The sequence below is a fragment of the Aptenodytes forsteri genome, unplaced genomic scaffold (assembly GCF_000699145.1).
Source record: "Aptenodytes forsteri isolate BGI_AS27 unplaced genomic scaffold, ASM69914v1 Scaffold75, whole genome shotgun sequence".
Lineage (NCBI taxonomy): Eukaryota > Metazoa > Chordata > Aves > Sphenisciformes > Spheniscidae > Aptenodytes > Aptenodytes forsteri.
The window spans coordinates 1182004-1200605 of record NW_008794171.1 but is presented as its reverse complement, the minus strand read 5'-3'; the positions used below and the strand labels follow the sequence as shown (position 1 = coordinate 1200605).

Here is an 18602-nt window from a genome sequence, read left to right as displayed (position 1 = left end):
AGGGCAACGAGGCTGGTGAGGGGTCTGGAGAACAAGTCTGATGAGGAGCGGCTGAGGGAACTGGGGTTGTTTAGCCTGGAGAAAAGGAGGCTGAGGGGAGACCTCATCGCTCTCTACAGCTACCTGAAAGGAGGTTGTACTGAGGTGGGGGTTGGTCTCTTCTCCCAAGTAACAAGCAACAGGATGAGAGAAAATGGCCTCAAGTTGCGCCAGGGGAGGTTTAGATGGGATATTAGAAAATATTTATTCACCGAAAGGGTTGTCAAGCATTGGAACAGGCTGCCCAGGGAAGTGGTGGAGTCCCCATCCCTGGAGGTATTTAAAAGACGTGTAGATGAGGCACTTAGGGACATGGTTTAGTGGGCATGGTGGTGTTGGGTTGACGGTTGGACTCGATGATCTTAGAGGTCTCTTCCAACCTTAATGGTTCTATGATTCTATGATCCTTTTTAAACTTAAATGCACAGATGCTTTGCAGTATAAAGAACATCCTTTGATCCCATCTGCTGCATTTCCCCCCACCTCCTCTCTCTCCCCAGCATCTTTTCCTTACTCTGCCTTTGCTCTCAGAGAAGCCTCCAGCTAACCAGCAAGGTGAACAGCACGAAGAGCCAAACAGGCAGTCCTGTGCTCCCAAAACTAGACTCTCCAAGGAGGTGAGGGCTCAAAAGCTGAAACCAAGGACTAGTCCTGAAGTGCTGGGCATTTTGTGCCCTAGGCAGTTCTGGCTGAAAGCAGGGGCTTTTACCCTACTGTTTGACTATCTGTTGAAAAGCTGCTTGTAGAGCAGCACTGAGGCCATGACCGTGGCATATTAAACAGACCAAAAGTTCAGCTGGTAGCTCTGGTTGCCCATGATGGTGTCACGTGAAGTACTTAAAAATCAGTATGAGGGTCCTCATGCTGTACATTAGCTGCCATTTGAAGGGAGGGATGGTTCTCATCTCGGTCTCTGAAGCAAGATGTACCACATACCTGAGAGAAGCATCTGGATGGAGTGATGTTGCATAGTCAAGAGGACACCTCTGTATCAAGTATTTGGGTGCACATCTGCCCCAGACAGTGCTAATGGGAGGTGTACCAGCCCCTCCTTCCCCATGTCTGAGAGATGCAGCATCGGCCTGGATGAACCACCAGCTGGTTCTCCAGATGATACATCAGCACTTCTCAGTGGTGGGAGACAGTAAGTTAAATAGCACAGGGCCAGCACCCTCTGCCTCTGTGGTGATGTAAGTGGATACCCAGAAAATCAGGCCCCAGTCACCAGCCACACATGGGTCTTCTGGATAGTCTTCCAGCTGGAAGGAAGGAAGGAAGGAAATAGTTTCATTTAGCCCATGGGCACTTACCAGGATATTGGTTTGCTTGTTGCATGTTGACCACATTCCTTCTTTGGTCTTTATAATCTGGTGGTGGTCGTGTCAAGTGTCTGTTCAGCTGATCTTGTGGAGTTATTTTCTCCTAGAGGATTAAAGTAGAAATATATTAATTTGCTTTTCTTTATGCTTTCCTGGCTCTGTGTTTTGCCTGCCTCTTTCTTTTCTCAGCATGTACAAAGCTGAAGCGTTCCTTCCTTTCACCCTGTCTGGTCCACAGGAGAGGCATCTGTGAACCTGTGCCATCTGTGAACCTGTGCCATCACCTGCTGAAGTCTGTATGGAAACCTTTCTGCTGGTTGTATTGTGTTTGAGTCTGGCCTAACTTTCCTTAAAACCACTGAGAGTTTCTCAGCCTCTGAGAACATTGGCCACGCCTGCACTGCAGTACAAAGTGTCTTCCGATGTCTGCACTGTCTTGCTCACCATGCTTATCAGACAGAGGGGCCTGATGGTTCCTCATGGCTCCCTCCCTGTCTGTGCAGCTGGGTTTTCTTTCAGAGAAAGCACAGAGACAGAGCAAACACGCGGTCTGACCCAAACACACAACCAGGATGCAGCTGGGGAGCAATGAGGGTGCAGACCTGCAAGGTCGACACCTGCCCCTTGGCTGCATCAATGGTCATCACCCCATTTCACCCACACAGCCCTCTCAGCGTGCACAGCTGGCAAAGAGGATTTCAGCTTGTCATGCCCATTCGCAGCCATGCCCATCCCTCACTCTCTCCTTCCTCCTACACCGGAGGAATGTATCAGCAAAACCCTTGCTTTGCCCTCCCCTGTGTCTCTCCTCATAAGGGATGCCAGCAGGACACATGCCCAGGGTTTAGCAATGACGGTGCTGGGCTGGTTGGTTTTCATGCCACTCACCATTGCCCTGTGCTTCCCCATACATACACGTGGTGCTGTCTTTCCTCTTACACTGGGAGTGCAAGCACTGGGGGAAGGACAGTGGGGAAAGATTGCAGAAAAAGCCAATTAGTAGGGGACATTTTTTTTATTTTGGGCCTGCAGAGACATATCTCTGGTGAAGGGAAGATAGAAGTCCAAGTCCTTGAACTGAAATCTGACTAACTGCCCTGTGTTCATAAAGATCTGGAAAGTGCAGGCACTGGAGTCAATGCCAAATCTCTCACCAGCATCAGTGTGACTTGATGCCTCCAGAGTGCTACTGCCCACCCATGAACAACGACTCCTCGGGATATGTGGCCCCACGGCAGGAAAATGTGGGTTTGACCACCTCGGTCACTGGTAAGTCATTGCCGGTGCACACGTGCCTCTGTAAGTCGTGCTTACTGGGCAGCTGCTGGGCAGGCTTCACCCTTTCTCTGCAATGCACCTGGGTTTCGTGCTTGGCTGCCAGAATGGCAAACCGGCTCGTCAGTGTGAAAGAGTCAGGCCCTGCCTGGTGATGGAAGTCCATCAGAATAATTTGGGGACCGTCTGCCTGAAAAGATCACACAAACGGACCTTCTCGTGAAAAATCTGTTTTTTCTTCTGCCAGGAGCAATTAAAACACTGGGAGAAGTGCCTTTCTTGTGGTATTTAGGCATTTCTGTAATGCACTCTGGGAGTGAGGGGTCTGATTAAGATTTATAAGGCTCGTTTTAACATACTGCTCAACCTGAACCCTTGTGAAGAAGAAAGACAAGTTATCTCCCAGGAAATCCCTGCAATACATGTAAAAACTGTAGGCAGGCTTTGTGTGTATTTCTATGTATACAATACAAAAGCAAAGGCAAGCTGATCAAAAAACCACATTCTGTAGAGTGATTTTAATTTCTATGTATTTTTAAGAAGAGCTATTTGAGCAATTAACTTTTTGTTCTGCTAAAAATTCTGACAGAAAACTGCAGCATGTAGAGCTGACTTGAAACTTCAGTTTTCTTCTGCATAAATTAAAAAGTCAACAAATATTTCCCTTATACGACAAATGAAATCCTTAATTTCAGACTCAAGCTTTCTAATTGTATTTTTGGAATGGAAATAAATTTGTAAACAAAAAGATATTCTCTATAAAAAACTGAATCATTTTTGTTTTGAAAACATCCCCACAAAAACATGAATGTTTTTTCCACTTCTGTGTTGTTCTTTAATTACATGAATGGCATTACTGGCACTAAATGTGTCAGCATTTCTGAGTCTACACCTTTACAGAGAAAAGAAAGTTTTGGATTCAAAATGTCAGGCCAGCATGAATGGGTCTGCCCGGTAAGCTGAGAGATGCAGGTTGAGATAAATAAGCCACAGGCTTGGGGTCTGCTGTCATTGCAGCCTGGGGGAACCAAAGCAGGTGATGGTGTCACCTCCATCCTTCCCCAGCACTCTCCCTGCAGCCCTTCCATAGCTGCTGCAGGGCACCCACGTTGCTTTCTCCCTGCCTCAAGGACATGCCAAGCTCAGCTCCTCTTCTAGCACTTCTCTATTCTCTGTGCTTTGGCAAGCAGGACTACCAAGGAATGGTGAATACGAGGATGCAGAGGGTATATGTTACTGCTCTGGGCAGCTGGGACTTCCCCCTGTTGCACTGGCCATGGGCGATGGGCCACGAAGCACCTTCAGCTGACTCAGTTCATGCAATATCAATGGCAATGCCAGTTTAGCAGAACTCAGCTAGTGGGTTCTAGCACTTATCACTGCCAACAAGACCTCAAATATCCCCCACGCCCCATAAAATGACCAGAAACTCCCAACTGATCTCTCAGATACCAAGGGAGAGAGAAGAACTGGCTACAAATATCTGGAAATGAAAAAAGAAAAACAGAGAAAGGAGGACTCATGTATGATCCCAGCCGAGCACATGAACTTGTGTTGAACACTAAAATCGATGTACCTGATCCTTGTTTACACACAGCCACTTTATACCATGCTGCCTAGGTTGCAGAGCCTAGAAGTCAGCTTTCCTCTGTGGTCAAAGTAGCATAGCAGTGGACCTTAGCTTATCTTGCAAAGAAAACCACTGACAATATTAATATGCCTCAGATTAAGCATATGCTTAGACTGTTCTTATAACGAAACCACAGTAGCTCGGATACTTGAGTTGTTCCATATAAACTGAAGAATGTTTCAAAAGGGTTTAGCAAAGTGCTGAAAAATATGAGGCACACTCTAGAAGGTCTAGGCATTGCCAAAATGACCTTGAAGTTTTGGGGGCTTTCTTCCCCCTGTCTTAGCTTTCTTTTCTATTGTTTCTTTTCCATGTAAAATAAGGAATTAGAAAACTTACAGCTTCTGCCAACATCTGCTGCTGTAGAAGGAGTTGTTTTTGCTCCATCATTTGCCGTTGCAGAGCGTGTTTCTTTTCCATCAGTTGCTGATTCAACATTGATTGCTGGGATGAGTTCATGTAACCACTTCCAGTGTTTGGATTTGAGCAAGAACTGGAGCTTGGAGTGGGGCCAGCTCCCTGGCCTACCACAGAGTGTTGATCCTGAAACAGAAGAAATGGCTCGTGAAGGATGAAAATAATAACAAGCATCAAGAAAAGGAAACAAACCTTTTTATGCAATTAGCTCAAGTACAGGACACAGCCCACAGACTCTCAGGACAATTGACCAATACAAAGGCTTTGACAAAATAAGAAAGGGATTGAGTAACTTCATTGCTCGTGGAAGACTCTGAAAATGTGCCACGTGGTTCCAGTGGAAAACCTCAATGTTGTACCAGGAGCTTGGGAAACATTAACAGAAGTAACGGAGCCATCCTGGGGATCTTTCAGGAAACTTGCATTGGGCCGTATGGCAGTTTGTTTGACCACAAGGGAACAAACTCAGCGTCTGCTGGTTCCTACCATCTGGTGAGCAGCAGCGAGAAGTTACAGACTCGTTGCTAGTAGTGGCATCTATTCTTAGAAAATACAGAAGCAGTAAGTTGTTACTTCGCAGTGGGGTGAGTGATGCCACTTTCATTTGTCCCGTCACCTCCCTGACAAAAGTAATCTCTGAGAGATTGCTAATTGACTCCCATTAGCAGCAGGATTAAATAGGCTTAGAGTTTATCAACTTCTTTGGTAAAACGAATGTGTAACTGGACAGGACTTTGAAGAGTGCTTTAGGGTCTCCCTGGTCTTTGCGATGGATCTCGATCTGCTTCCTCTTCCCTGTGTGCAGCTTCATGAGGAAGGGATGGCAAAAAGTCATCTCAGAAGGCAATGGGGAAGGTACCTGGGGACTCAAGCCATGCACATACAGAATGAGAACGAACATGGGATGACAATATGCTGCTTGTTTCCTTTTAGCCATGGTTTTCCTTGGCAGCAATATGTTTTCTGTCTACTTGCTCCACCAGTGTTTGGTACTTGGGCCTTTACCAAATGTAGGAAATAGCTTTCTCAGTCCACACACAAAAATACTCAGCCTGTGTTGGATCACTTCATAGTCAGGTATTACTTAGCCGCCCAGCTACAAAGAAAATAGGATACACTGAAGAGGTCACAACAGTCATGAGAAGCATCAGTTCCCTGACTCCACTTTGTTGCAATTCACCACAGGAACCTAACCACATAATTCTGTATAACCTAATATGCAGCAGCATTTTTGCCCTGCAACACAGGAATCCACAGCTGGAGTCTGATGCTCCCTGTTATGCGGTGGTTCTCTCAATACCGAGGTGTAGTGCCAGGGTCTGGTCTACTACCTAGGCAAAGCTCTGCTCCATGGCCATTGCCTCCCATGGCATCCAGGGAAATACAGACTGACCAACACTGAAACAAGGACTGGCCAGGCGTAGCCTACCCACGCCCTGAAGACCACAGAGCACTGATGCTCATCGCTTTGCAAACTCCAGGAAAGCTAATTTCTGTGCCTTAGCTTTTACACCCCACCCCCCCCCCACACACAGAGTAACACACATACACTACAGACTAATACAACTTATCTTTCTACCATCTGGCATGGAAGAAGCAATGATTGTTATGGGTATTTCTATTTTAAAATAATTCTGTGGCTTTTAGATGGGGCCACATGAGTGCGTAGCTAGCTAGCTAAAGTATTTGACATCTCTTACTGAAATAAAAACCATTACTTTCTTCTGGAGCCACCTGCAGCCCCCAAGGCAGTGTTACAAACCCACCCTTCAAAATTTATTGGTCTCTTTCTTACACAATTATATCCCGCACACTTTCTTTTAGTTCCAGAAGGAATCCAGGATTGCTCGGCACTGCCACATTTTTCAGCCTTTATGTTAGCTGCAAGATAGAAAATACCTCCTCTCGACAGACCTGCTTGCCAAGTTGTTGCGCAAACTTTTTTGTCTTTCTTAAAATATTTTGAAAAGAAAAATATGTTACAATAAATTGGCTTTGACTTCTATATTCAAATGACAACTCTAGCTTGAACCCAGCCACACGTTACATCCATTAATAGAATTCATCTGTTGTGTTTTTGCACAGATAATGCAGGCTCCCCCAAATGTGCTTTCATAGTCCTGCATTAAAAAAAAAACAACGAAGCCCAACCTTTTCTCTCCCTCATCCCCTGCCAGCCCATATAAGCTGTGGAGAGGGATTTTGTTTTAAGATAAATGGCGTAGTGTCCATTCATGATACCTATCAAAGCAAGCTCTTCTGTAATAGTAATTGGCACAAAACACCAGCTGCTTGGCAAACAGGCCCTGAGGAAACAGTATAAATCATCAACTTCGAGCCAGTTTGGGGTTTTTTGCATTTGGTCCTTTCTCTGCTGTTCATGAAATGTCAGTGTGAGCCTATGAATCCACGATGCATTACTTCTCCTGCCTGCTGATCGTCCATCGGCAGTGATGCGATGGGAGAAGGAAGAACAGTTTCCTAATAAATCGGGGGATTAGCTGCGCAGCAGTTTGACCCATCGTGAACTGGTGCTATCAAGCATTACTCTCACCTCACACTTGCATCACTGCAAATCAGAAGGCAGAAGGGCTGTACCGCTGCCAGGGACATGGGGCTCTGCCCCTGCGCTTAGACAAAGCATGCTTTCTGACATCCCCGCTGAGGAAGAGAAGATTTGGGTTGGAGCTACCCTGCTTTCATTGAACCCTTTCATTCTGCTCTAAGCTTGGCTTTACTACAGCAGCTTTACTATGACTCCACATATCTAAAGCTGCCAGTGGCCTTTTGAACTTCATTCCTGGGTTGCCATGCCTGTGGTTTATGCACTTTAACTTTAGAAACCCCTGACCACAGAAAGCCCAGAGTGGGACGTGCATGTCCCCTTGCCCAGGGGCGCCTCTGCCCAGTGGGCTGCAGGGGCAGCCCAGCATCTTGCCTGCGTGGTGACACCATGTTGTTTCCCTGCACAGGGAAGGTAACCCTCTCCCTACTTTGCCTCCAAAGAGGTGATGTGATGGGGAGCACATCCCTGCAGCCAGCCGGGTGTTAGGGACAGGCTGGAAGCATCACACCTCTCACAGGTACAAGTGTCATTCTGGGTTCGCCCCCAATTCCTGCTCCACTTGCTGGCACCGCTCATGCATGCTGCATCCCTCCGGCCCTGCAGATGAGCTGCAGCCCTTGCAGGGCCATGCCTGGTGCCAGCTGGGGCAGGGGCAGCAGCCAAGGGCTGAGCTAGTGTTCACCAAGCACCACAAGCCCCCATCTGCTCTGCTGGTGCCGAAACTCCAGCACAGTGGTGTTCTAGGTGCAAAGCAGGTATGTTGCACCCCGTTCTCTCATGTTACAGTGAGATATAAAACCCACGAGAAGCAGGAAGAGTGGAGGAGGCAGTGAAAGCTCCTCAGAGCTGGTAGCACAACTGGGGTTTTGTTCATAAGCATCACAAAGAACATTATGCTCAAATGTTTAAATTAGCAGTAAATCAAAACATTTAAGACTGAGTTTGCCTTTCACTATCCCTTCTGCAGTTGACTTGTGTTCATACAAATGAAGGGAAGTTTTGGCTTCTAGCACACATACGGACTTTCCAAAATAGGTTTTTCTCTCCTCTCCTCTCCTCTCCTCTCCTCTCCTCTCCTCTCCTCTCCTCTCCTCTACATTATGCTCAAATGTTTAAATTAGCAGTAAATCAAAACATTTAAGACTGAGTTTGCCTTTCACTATCCCTTCTGCAGTTGACTTGTGTTCATACAAATGAAGGGAAGTTTTGGCTTCTAGCACACATACGGACTTTCCAAAATAGGTTTTTCTCTCCTCTCCTCTCCTCTCCTCTCCTCTCCTCTCCTCTCCTCTCCCTTCCCCTTCCCCTTCCCCTTCCCCTTCCCCCCCTTTCCCTCCCTTTCCCTCTCCTCCCCTTCTTCCCCCCCTCTTTCCATTTCCATTTCCATTTCTATTTCCATTTCCATTTCTGTTTCCATTTCCATTTCCCCAGACCCTGCCTGTGAGTTAGGATCTGGCTGCATATCAGCTCTGTTACCCCTTTTGGGGCCATTCCTGATGCTTTCACTGACAGGTCCTGCAGATTGCCTCACCTTGGTCTTCTGCTCACTGTGCAGGACCAACGTCTGTCCTGCCTGTGCCCTGCCAGGTCTGGCAGCTCACACCAGCAAGCCCCTGCCCAGCACCTCCTGGGCTTGTGCAGCTCTTCACTGTGGGCTCTCCCGTGCCAGGACCCCTTGTGCTGCTGCTTAAATCTTCAACACAAAATGCTGCTCTCTGGGCCGAGCCCACGGCAAGGAGCTGTGGGCAACGCTGGGCATCCCTCCCTCCACAACCCCTCAGCGCCGCAGGCTCCTTCCACACCGCTCGGAAGAGGCTCCTCCATGGAGCTCAGAGGTGGATGAAAGGCTCCACAGAAATGCAGGACGTCATTGCGTTTACCAGGGAAAGAAAGAGATTTTCCCAATCGCTGCTTTTATATTGAGCAGTAACAGCAATGTGTGGCTGGAGAGAGGGACTTCTGCAAAGCTGAGAGCTGGCAGGGCCCCTGTGCCACCAGGACAAAGTGCACCTTCCTCCCTTCCTCTCCTCTCCCTTTCTCTCCAAAGCTTGTCAGGAGCCCCTGAAAGCCTTTTGCAAGCTTGCATTTCTAAATTCCTACTTCAGAAGCAGTTTAGGGACACTTGGCTGGAAAAGGATGTGCAAAGCTTTCGCCTCTTTCTCCTGGAAATGCCTTAAATTGGTGAATAATTTTGGTGGGACAGAAGGGAAACAATGGTCAATTTTTTACTAAACTACTCTGCCCACAGAGGCTGTTTGCTTCCCAGCCAGGAGCGCTGGTGTTTGTGTCACAGGACAGGCTTCTGCTTCTTGCAGATTTTTCTTCAAAATAGGTGGGGGGAGATTTTTTCCACCTTTCTGTTCTTCTGTGGGGCAGCTCATTCTGTGCCCAGTGTCAGCTCAGGAGTGACAGTGCCGACTTTCCCTCTCCTTTTGCATTAGTTCTGGTTTAAAGAAACAATGAATTAAAAGAAAAAAGTAAAAGGCTTCAGATCCATTCACTGAAACCTGCTCAGTGACGGATGCTGTGTAGTTTCATTCAGCCTGTGCATGTCATTCCCACTGAGGAGCAGTTTGATTCAGTTGCATTAATTGGCATCACAGGCTATTTAGAGTGAGGATGGTGGAGATCAAGGCAACTCTGTGGACTTCCTCCTCTTAAATCAGGGACCGGTGGCTGTCCTGACCCTATGAGCTTCTCAAGGGCATTATGCTTTGGGTGCGAACCACCCTGGACACTGAGCACTGGAGAGAGGAGGAGAAGGACCCCAAGGAGTGGCTCACCAAAATCCTGCCATACTGTTTCAGGGTGGTACAAGGCTGGTGGCAAAGCCCAGACCCCCTGAGACCCCCTGGTGTGAACCTCCACCACCTCAGCTGGCGTGCTGCTTTCCACATCCAGAAATTGGGGTTCTCAAGTGGCCCCTGGGGCCAAGCACCGGGCAATACCAGGCTTATTCAGATCTCACTCATAGAATCATAGAATCATTTAGGTTGGAAAAGACCTTTAAGATCATCAAGTCCAACCGTTAACCTACCACTGCCAAGTCCACCACTAAACCATGTCCCTAAGCACCACATCGACACGTCTTTTAAATACCTCCAGGGATGGGGACTCAACCACTTCCCTGGGCAGCCTGGTCCAGTGCTTGACAACCCTTTCGGTGAATAAATATTTTCTAATATCCCATCTAAACCTCCCCTGGCGCAACTTGAGGCCATTTTCTCTCATCCTGTTGCTTGTTACTTGGGAGAAGAGACCAACCCCCACCTCAGTACAACCTCCTTTCAGGTAGCTGTAGAGAGCAATGAGGTCTCCCCTCAGCCTCCTTTTCTCCAGGCTAAACAGTCCCAGTTCCCTCAGCCGCTCCTCATAAGACTTGTGCTCTAGACCCCAGCTGCTCCTCACAGGACTTGTTCCCTAGACCCTTAACCAGCTTCGTTGCTCTTCTTTCATGCAACTTTAGGAAGTGAAGCATGGGGTGCTTCATCCAACGGCTAGTCTCAGCACCTGCCAGCCCCCTTCTCAGCCACCTCTTTTCTGCTACACCTAATGCAAGCAGAAACACCTCCTTCTGCTAAATGCCGGGGTTTCCATGGACATCGTGACTCCAAGCACTGCCTGCCCATGTACTTGCCTCAGACAAGAAAGCAAAACTACAGCAGGACCATGGCAGAGTGCCTGTCGAGTAAGAACTCTTTTAGCTATAGTGAAAAAGAGTTTTCTTATTTTTAGGAATAACTCCCACTGTTGACTGGAGCGCAGAGGGCTGCTTTCTGTGACGGTGTACACTGCAAGAGCCCCAAGTAGATCCTGAGGTTATGCTGATTTGCAACAGCTGAGGATCTGATCCATGTATCAGGGCTGGAAATAACACAGACTAGGCAGAAACACAGCCAGCCCAATTCTCCTTTGCCTTATTGCTTGTTTGGCCCAATGGGGGTGCAAAAAGCATCTTTCTGAGCACCTCAAACTCATTCAACCTTTTTACATATCTGGAACATATAGCATAAAAGTGAGTCTCCTTTAAGTTTAGGTCTCTAACCAAAAACTTAGATCAGATTCTCTCTAAACTGCCTGCTGGAGCTCTCCCTTCACTATACAGAGGGACAGGGCTGTATAATTAGCGTCTAGACACCTAATTTAGACAACTAAGGAACCCAGATTAGATGATAGAAACATTCCCTTACACTCCTAATTTTAGATGCTTATAGTCACACCTGAGTAAGATGCCTGGAAGAGTGAGTGTGAACACCCCTTGATCTGCCAAGCACTAGTGAATTGCTTTCTAAGGATGTTATATAGAGTGACCCAAAAGCTTCTAAAGTCAATCATGCAGAAGATACTGTTATAGGTTGAATTTCTCCTAATACCCTGCCAGAGAGTAGTTTTATACATTGCAGCAAGATCACATTCATATGTATAAACAGCATTTGAAAAACCTGAATATTGCAAGATCCCAAGACCTGTTTTTCCCGTGTCTAATATCCAGAGATACATCTGGGTGAAGACTGCAAAGTATTTCCCTTCAGTGATTTTGTGGAGTGTTTGTAAGAAGTTGGCTCAGTCACATGAGACCATCTTCTGTGTTTTTCTCCTGTGAACATCTGAGCTCTCAGGACAAAAAATTCAGGGCCAACCATGTTTCCAAGGTACATATGCAAGGAATCACAGACACTAGCATTTGCAATTTCACAAGCCCAGGCTGTCTGCCAGAAATACTTGTGCCTTCATCCAACCAGGGAAAAGAAGCAAATGCTGTGTCACTCCTCCAACAAACCAAGCAATGGAGCTCGAAAAGGAAATGCGGACAAATCCCTTCAGATACTACAAAGCTGGAAATGATCATGACAGTAGGGAGCACACACCTGATTTCTGCAGCTTCATGAGTGGGAGTCACCCATTGAGTGATAGGTTTGGATATCAAGTGATGCAGCAGATACTCAAGATGCAAAGGGATAAGTACTTCAGCACACGCAACTGCTGCAGCTCTCACCGAGAGAGCCAGGGAGGCCAGCCTTTTTAAAAAGCCATTTTTTTGCACACACTGAAAGTTAGGTGGACCTTGGAACTATTTTCAGAAATAGCTAATTCTCCTGCTACTCAGTATTGCAAAAGTTTATACAGAAAAAGAGTAAAAACCAGACACTGTGAACAATCTCCTAGGTAAAATGGGTGATCAAATACTTCAAAGGAGCCAATCCCCACTTTCAGTGAGAAACCACAGGCAAGAAAGACTTTGACAGATAGATATTCGTGCAGTTCTTAATAGAAACCTTTTTTAGCACTTTGCCTTTTCAGCAGCAACAAGGAAGCTGCTCACTCCTGAGATATCCTTCTGAACTGATTTTCAGCCATTAGTGATATATTTGTAGCCTTGCCATAATCCCTTGCCGGAAAGCTGCACAGCCCTAGAGCCACTAGCAGGCACTATGACAACAACCTTCCCACCCCAACTCCTTAAACTCGGGGCAAAGCGGGAGCCGCATCTTGCAGGGACGGAGGCTCAGATTCAGCACTTGCACAATCACATAGCAACAGACCCAGGAACAGTGCCTCATTACGAGCCTTGTCCGACAATCAAGTCTTTAACGAGAACAAAGGTTGACAGTGATTAATCATTAAGCAGTTTCTTGTTCCTTGCTGCACGTGTTGGAGGCAGCCTCCTGCTGAGGCAGTCTGGCAGATTTCCTGTCTGCGCTATACCAGGGCCCATGTCCGGACACACAGAGATGTCTTTTCCCAAAGCCAAGCGCACAGATGAACGTCTTGTCTCCGTTTCTGAGCACGGCAAATTCGGAATGCATGTGCATTCTGCAAAAATAATAAACCCTCAGCTGTACATCTGATTGCTGTATATTCAGGCGGAACGACCTAAAGGGGATTCGTTCACGTCAGAAATTTTCCCAGAGACTTCAAGGATGGATTATTAGTATTTTACCACGTGCACCGTGATGAACTTTTAATGTGATCTTCTGGCATAATGTATATATGAAGGTCTCCATTTTAGAAAGATTTTGTTTATTTGCAATGAAAATAACATGCACGTGTTGAAAATTCAACAGAGGAGGTTATTGTGAAATGTCTGCATCAGAACAGGAATGTTGGCTCCATCGAAGTTGATGGCAAAACTCCAGCTGACTTCAACGGGGCTAGAATTTCCTCCCAGGTCTCCATCCAGCCACAGGGGCATAGTGGCACCCTTGGCTTGGAGTGACCTCAGCGTACGTATGGACAAGATACTTACCTGCTTCAGAGAGACACTAGCAAAGAGTCTCCACTAATATACCTGGGCAAAGACTATCCTGAGATCTGTACGGAGCTGTGGTTTCAAATGCCTCATGTGCTCTTATATTGAAATAAGTATGCCAATAAGCATGAATGATGAAGACTCCTATCAGGTTTTTGACAAGATCAGACACATACTGATTTGTTCTACTTTAGCATTATCATTTGCAGTAGGTGTAATATGCAATATCCATATTGCAACAAGCCAAGCCCTTTAGTTTATCATCACACAATTACAGGAAACCAAATTAGAGAGGTTTAAGAAACTGCCACTCCTCCAGCTAGAACAAGAGCTGGTGTGAGTGGACCTGTTTTGCCTAGTACTTCAGGACAAGGTACGTGCACGCTCGCACGCTCTGTGCCTCCACTAAGGAGTGGTAATTTCCAGCTGAGGCAGTGAAAACTTCCTAAACCGATTGAATTAAACACTTGTGATTATCTGTCTGTATCTTTAGTGTGGGCATATATTATCTGTGGGTATGTATACCTTATTCATCTAAATGTTCTTGTCTTGTTGCCATATGTTTATTATCTTTCCCAAAAATTATCTAGCCTGAGGTTCATACAGAGCACGGAAAATTTCAGCCCACTTAGAAAAACTATCAGAAATCAAAACCAGGGTCTTGTAAGAGGAAGCGTTAGGTGAATTCAGTAATAGGTGGCACTCTCATACATACGTGCTTATATTTAAATGTCCAGTTTACAGAGCAGTGCTAAAAATGACACTGAAGTCTTACATATAACAGGCTTACATATAACGTGTGTCTTTTTTGCCGTATCATCCTCATGCCTCATCCTCATGTTTCCCTCCCTGCAGCAATTCTGACAGTCCCACTAACCCAAGGGCATATGGACAACATATAGGGGAGTGTGGTCCAGAGGTCCCTGAGCTTGTGGAGACCTGGGCAGCAAAGACTGCATGGAGCAGTGCCAAGTGAACTAGCTAAGTGTGGAATATTTATTCTCAAAGGCCATTGTTTGTTTTCAAAGATAAACCATGCTGAGGGACATTGAGCTGAGAGACGTTTAGCTCATGAGGACACTGTGTGAATGCAGCCACCTCCCAGACCTGAACCCACCCAGTGTTGTCACTGTAAGATCAGGTCAACACTAGTGCTGCATTTGCAAACTATTACTTTCGAACAGATCTAATGGAAATAGAATAAAACAGTCTGTACCTTTTCTTCTCGATCATAAACACTAATGCAAAGTTCTATAGGAAATTACTGTAATTTTTTTATCTTCTTGATTTCCAGGCTATTCTTTAGTTTCCTCAGCTTTTCCCACTGGCATTTATCTAGGTTTTCTTTGCACCTTCCACATCCCTCCTCATATAGGATTCACCCTCCCTATTAATTGTCTGCAGTTTAAACACATTTGTGTCACTTCTAAACAACCACCACACACACACACAAAAAAAAGGGATGATGACATAATGTGAAAATTTTCCTCAAGGATTAAAACAAAGCAAGGCAAACACCATAAAATGCCAGTTTTCCTGCGGGAGGATATGAGGGAGCAGGCAACCTGAACAAAATATTTAATGAAGAAAGAAAAAATAATTAAACACAAAGAACAACAACAACAACAGAAAAACCACATCACTGGGACCAAACACTTGAATACAAATGGGCACAACATGGGTGACATGACTGTCAGAGACACATATTAAGATCAAAGCCCTCCTGCTGAGAATACACAGCAAGAACATGAGCATCCTTAAACCGGAGCCTCCTGGGATCCGCTTTCTAAACCAACAGCTCTGAACTCTGATGGAAAACAATGCAGAATACTGAAAAGCAATGTGTGAAGAATAGCTCTGACCTGTGTCTCCCTGTGCTGATTAAAGCCTTGGGTGGGACACGCAGTGTGACTGGATCTCTTTGTTTCAAGTTGCCTGTCCCAGGACAATGACTGATGCTAACTGAAATCAGCATCTGGGGCTGGGGACCAAGTGTCACTGGGCACAGAAGGGGTGGGGGAGGACAACAAATCGTTTCCCTACTGTGACAGCCTGTGGCGCTGGTGCAAGTGCACAACGCAGGGTTCAACGGAGTAGGTATGACTGCCCATCTACTCGGTTTTAAATGAGTCCCTAGCACACAACCGCAACAGTGGTCTTCCCTCTTCCTGCAGAAGGGCCTTCTTCTTTTATAATGATTGCTGTCTTTGTTATAAAACAACTTAATTTGATGGCTGTTAATTTGCGGGAATTGACATAAACCTTAGGCTCCTGCCATCCCCTCTCGCTCTCTTGATGAATGTGATAAAACGATGCCAGTGGCCACAGCAGCCTGAGGGCTTGACAAATCTACCTATCCTTCATCCGTCTGTGCCAACAGCAGTTTCATTAAAATGTGAAAACACCAGGTTTCCTAAAGAGCCCTCCTGGGATTTGCCTCATTTTTCACTATGAACTCAAGATATAGGAAGAAATGTGGTTTTATCAGATATCCCAGAAGCTCTGAATACCTCTTCTCTGGGGGATAACAGAGTTAGGCAGAGCTCACCCACTTCTGCCTTCAGCCCTGCAGAGTTTAGCTATTTGCCTGGCCAGATCCCCATCATGGGAATTTATCTGCTGCCTCACTGTCCCTCCGGTAGCATTACTGGTCATGGCAATCCTGCATGGTGGTTACTTTTTTTATCTAGCTTCAGAAAAAAAAAAGGGTTAATCAAAGGTGGCAGAGGGCTGCTACCACTGTATAATGGCACAGACCCTTCAAGGAGAGCCTGGCATCTCACCAAGCTCCAAGAAAGGTGCAACGGTACTTGGATATAGTGAGTTGTTTCTTCTGTCCTTTATCTGCAACCTTTAGAAAGCTGAAATGGAGCCAGCTACAGAGGTCAGAATAGCTCGATCCACCAGGGACTAGTCCTGCCTTGGACAGCATGCCTGGGAGGAATTATCTGAGAAAAGGCTTCCTTAAATCAGATGAAGTCAAAAAGAATTATACTTCTGGCATTTATTTATGTTATCTACTGCCCAAATCTTGCAGCGTGGGAAAGAATAACAGACTATCCAGGGCCTGCCATATTCCAGCTATCAGATCAAGTGCGCCTCCGGAGAATGGGAAGGTTGGTGCCAACAAAAACCTTCTTGGACTTCTTCTGCTCATTTTGCATTATTCTTGTGCAAGAGCAGTGAAAACCTGTTTTGCATCCCCATTTTTAAATAGACCTACTCACGTATGGAAAAGAACAGGTGGACAGGGTATCACTGTCCTGTTCTATTTCTATGAGCAGGGGAAAGCACAAGTGCAATTGTCTGTGTCTACAAATCATCCTCAAATTATGCTGTGGTGTTTCCCACGGTTTGGGAAATAGCAAAGGTCAGTAGCCCACAGTGCAAGGACTAGGGGTCTCCGGTTAGCCTGTTGCACTCATGCTGTCCCCTCCTGCCAGACAAGCCCAGGGCTTGGCTGAGGAGGACACAACGTTGTCTTCTGGCAGGGCCTGTGAAGAGGCATCGGGGAGATGCAAGTTCCACCCCCATCTTTGCACGGAGGTGGAACTTGGTCTGTGGTCTGAAGAGTGACCTGACCTCTCTCTTTTCTCTCATCCTTTTGTCTAACATGACTTCTTAATTGAATTACCACGAGCGCTAGTGAGCACATCCTGGCACCAACAGGTTCTCTTTTCTGCTGCTAAATCTTTTGTTTCAGTTTTCCATGTTCCTGCTATTCTGTCTGGAGAAGTCCTTGGGTCCTTGCTTCATGTGTCAGCAAAAATGCAGATGAAGGAAACTTCATTGTGAACTTTGCTTTCTTGAATGTATAGCCTGGCTTCGACTGGCACTCAGCCTCTAATGCCCATGGGAAGGAATTATTTCAGCACCCTCTGCACTGCCATTGTGTTCCCTACACCAGTCCTTTCCTCCTTAGTCTCACAGCACATACTAAAAGTATATAAGTAGTATTATTTTAAGAAGCAATTAATATAGAAATCCCTTATCAACATTACATTGCTCAGCTTTTCTCCAACAATTTGGAGAGATCGAATACAATCCATGAACAAGACAGCAAGCAGACTTGAGAATGAAGATGTTCAGCACCCTGTTGGTCACAGCCACACAATTTAATAAACACATAAACTAAGAAAGGTCTCTATTTATTGGTATCAGGCTTTTCAGGGCACAGAGTATATCCTTACTGTCTGGTGACAGAGCTGAGGAGATAACAGTACAGTAAGGAGCCTTTCAAAGGCATCTGCAATGCCTGTTGAGATGTGGTGGACCAGACAGCTCAGACAAAACACTGAAATAGAAACACCCAACTGACCACTTACCTGTGCTTTCATAAAAACGAGGAGAGAAAGCAAAAGGAAGACTACAAGGAGAAACCTGCTGAACTAAATGAGCTGCATGGAGTTGTACTAGGTTCTGTAAATACTTGGTTAGACAGCATAGAGGTAAAAAATAGGAGTTGGCTTGGTTTGATTTGGCTTGGCCTGTAGAGGTCATCCCTTTGCAGTCCTGACAGTAGGACAATAATGTAGAAGAGAGAAGCATTCATTTATTGCAAGCTTGGATTATTTTGGATTTTAGATATTCTAAACCTGCATATTTGCTCTACTGAAAAAATACCTTGATCTGTGACATCCTTTTCCCTGTCCTAAAAAGCAAAAGTTGGATTCATTCTTGGGCAATAGACAGCATATGCCTCCTTTATCTTCAAAATAAGGTTTAAATGGGGTTTACGTGTGTCGTGGTTTAACCATGGCTCACTGATTTGTACTATCTTGCAGAGAAATAAATTTTACCCAAAGGCTGCTTTGCAGGCTGCTCCCGCAAGCAACATTCCCTCTGGGCCATGTAAAAGTTTCTGGTAGGTTTTTTAGATGTTAGGCAGGATAAGCCAACCAGGCTGGAGACTGTGTGGATTCAAACAACAAGAGGAGACACTGACACAGAAGAATTGTCCTGGTTTCGGCTGGGATAGAGTTAATTTTCTTCCTAGTAGCTGGTACAGTGCTGTGTTTTGGATTTAGCATGAGAATAATGTTGATAACACAGTGATGTTTTAGTTGTTGCTAGGTAGTGCTTACACTAGTCAAGGACTTTTCAGCT

The 18602-nt window shown here is 45.9% G+C and overlaps 1 protein-coding gene across 1 annotated transcript in view; it reads right to left on the bottom strand.

The window, feature by feature from the left end:
• MAML2 (mastermind like transcriptional coactivator 2) overlaps window positions 1–18602 on the bottom strand; it is a 171255-nt gene that overhangs the window by 12911 nt on the left and 139742 nt on the right. Inside the window, exons 5-6 of the mRNA XM_009282305.2 lie at window positions 4603–4806; window positions 1350–1461 (exon numbers count right to left, since the gene is read on the bottom strand). Coding sequence (XP_009280580.1) covers window positions 1350–1461; window positions 4603–4806 — 316 coding nt within the window. The remainder of the gene's footprint in view (window positions 1–1349; window positions 1462–4602; window positions 4807–18602) is intronic.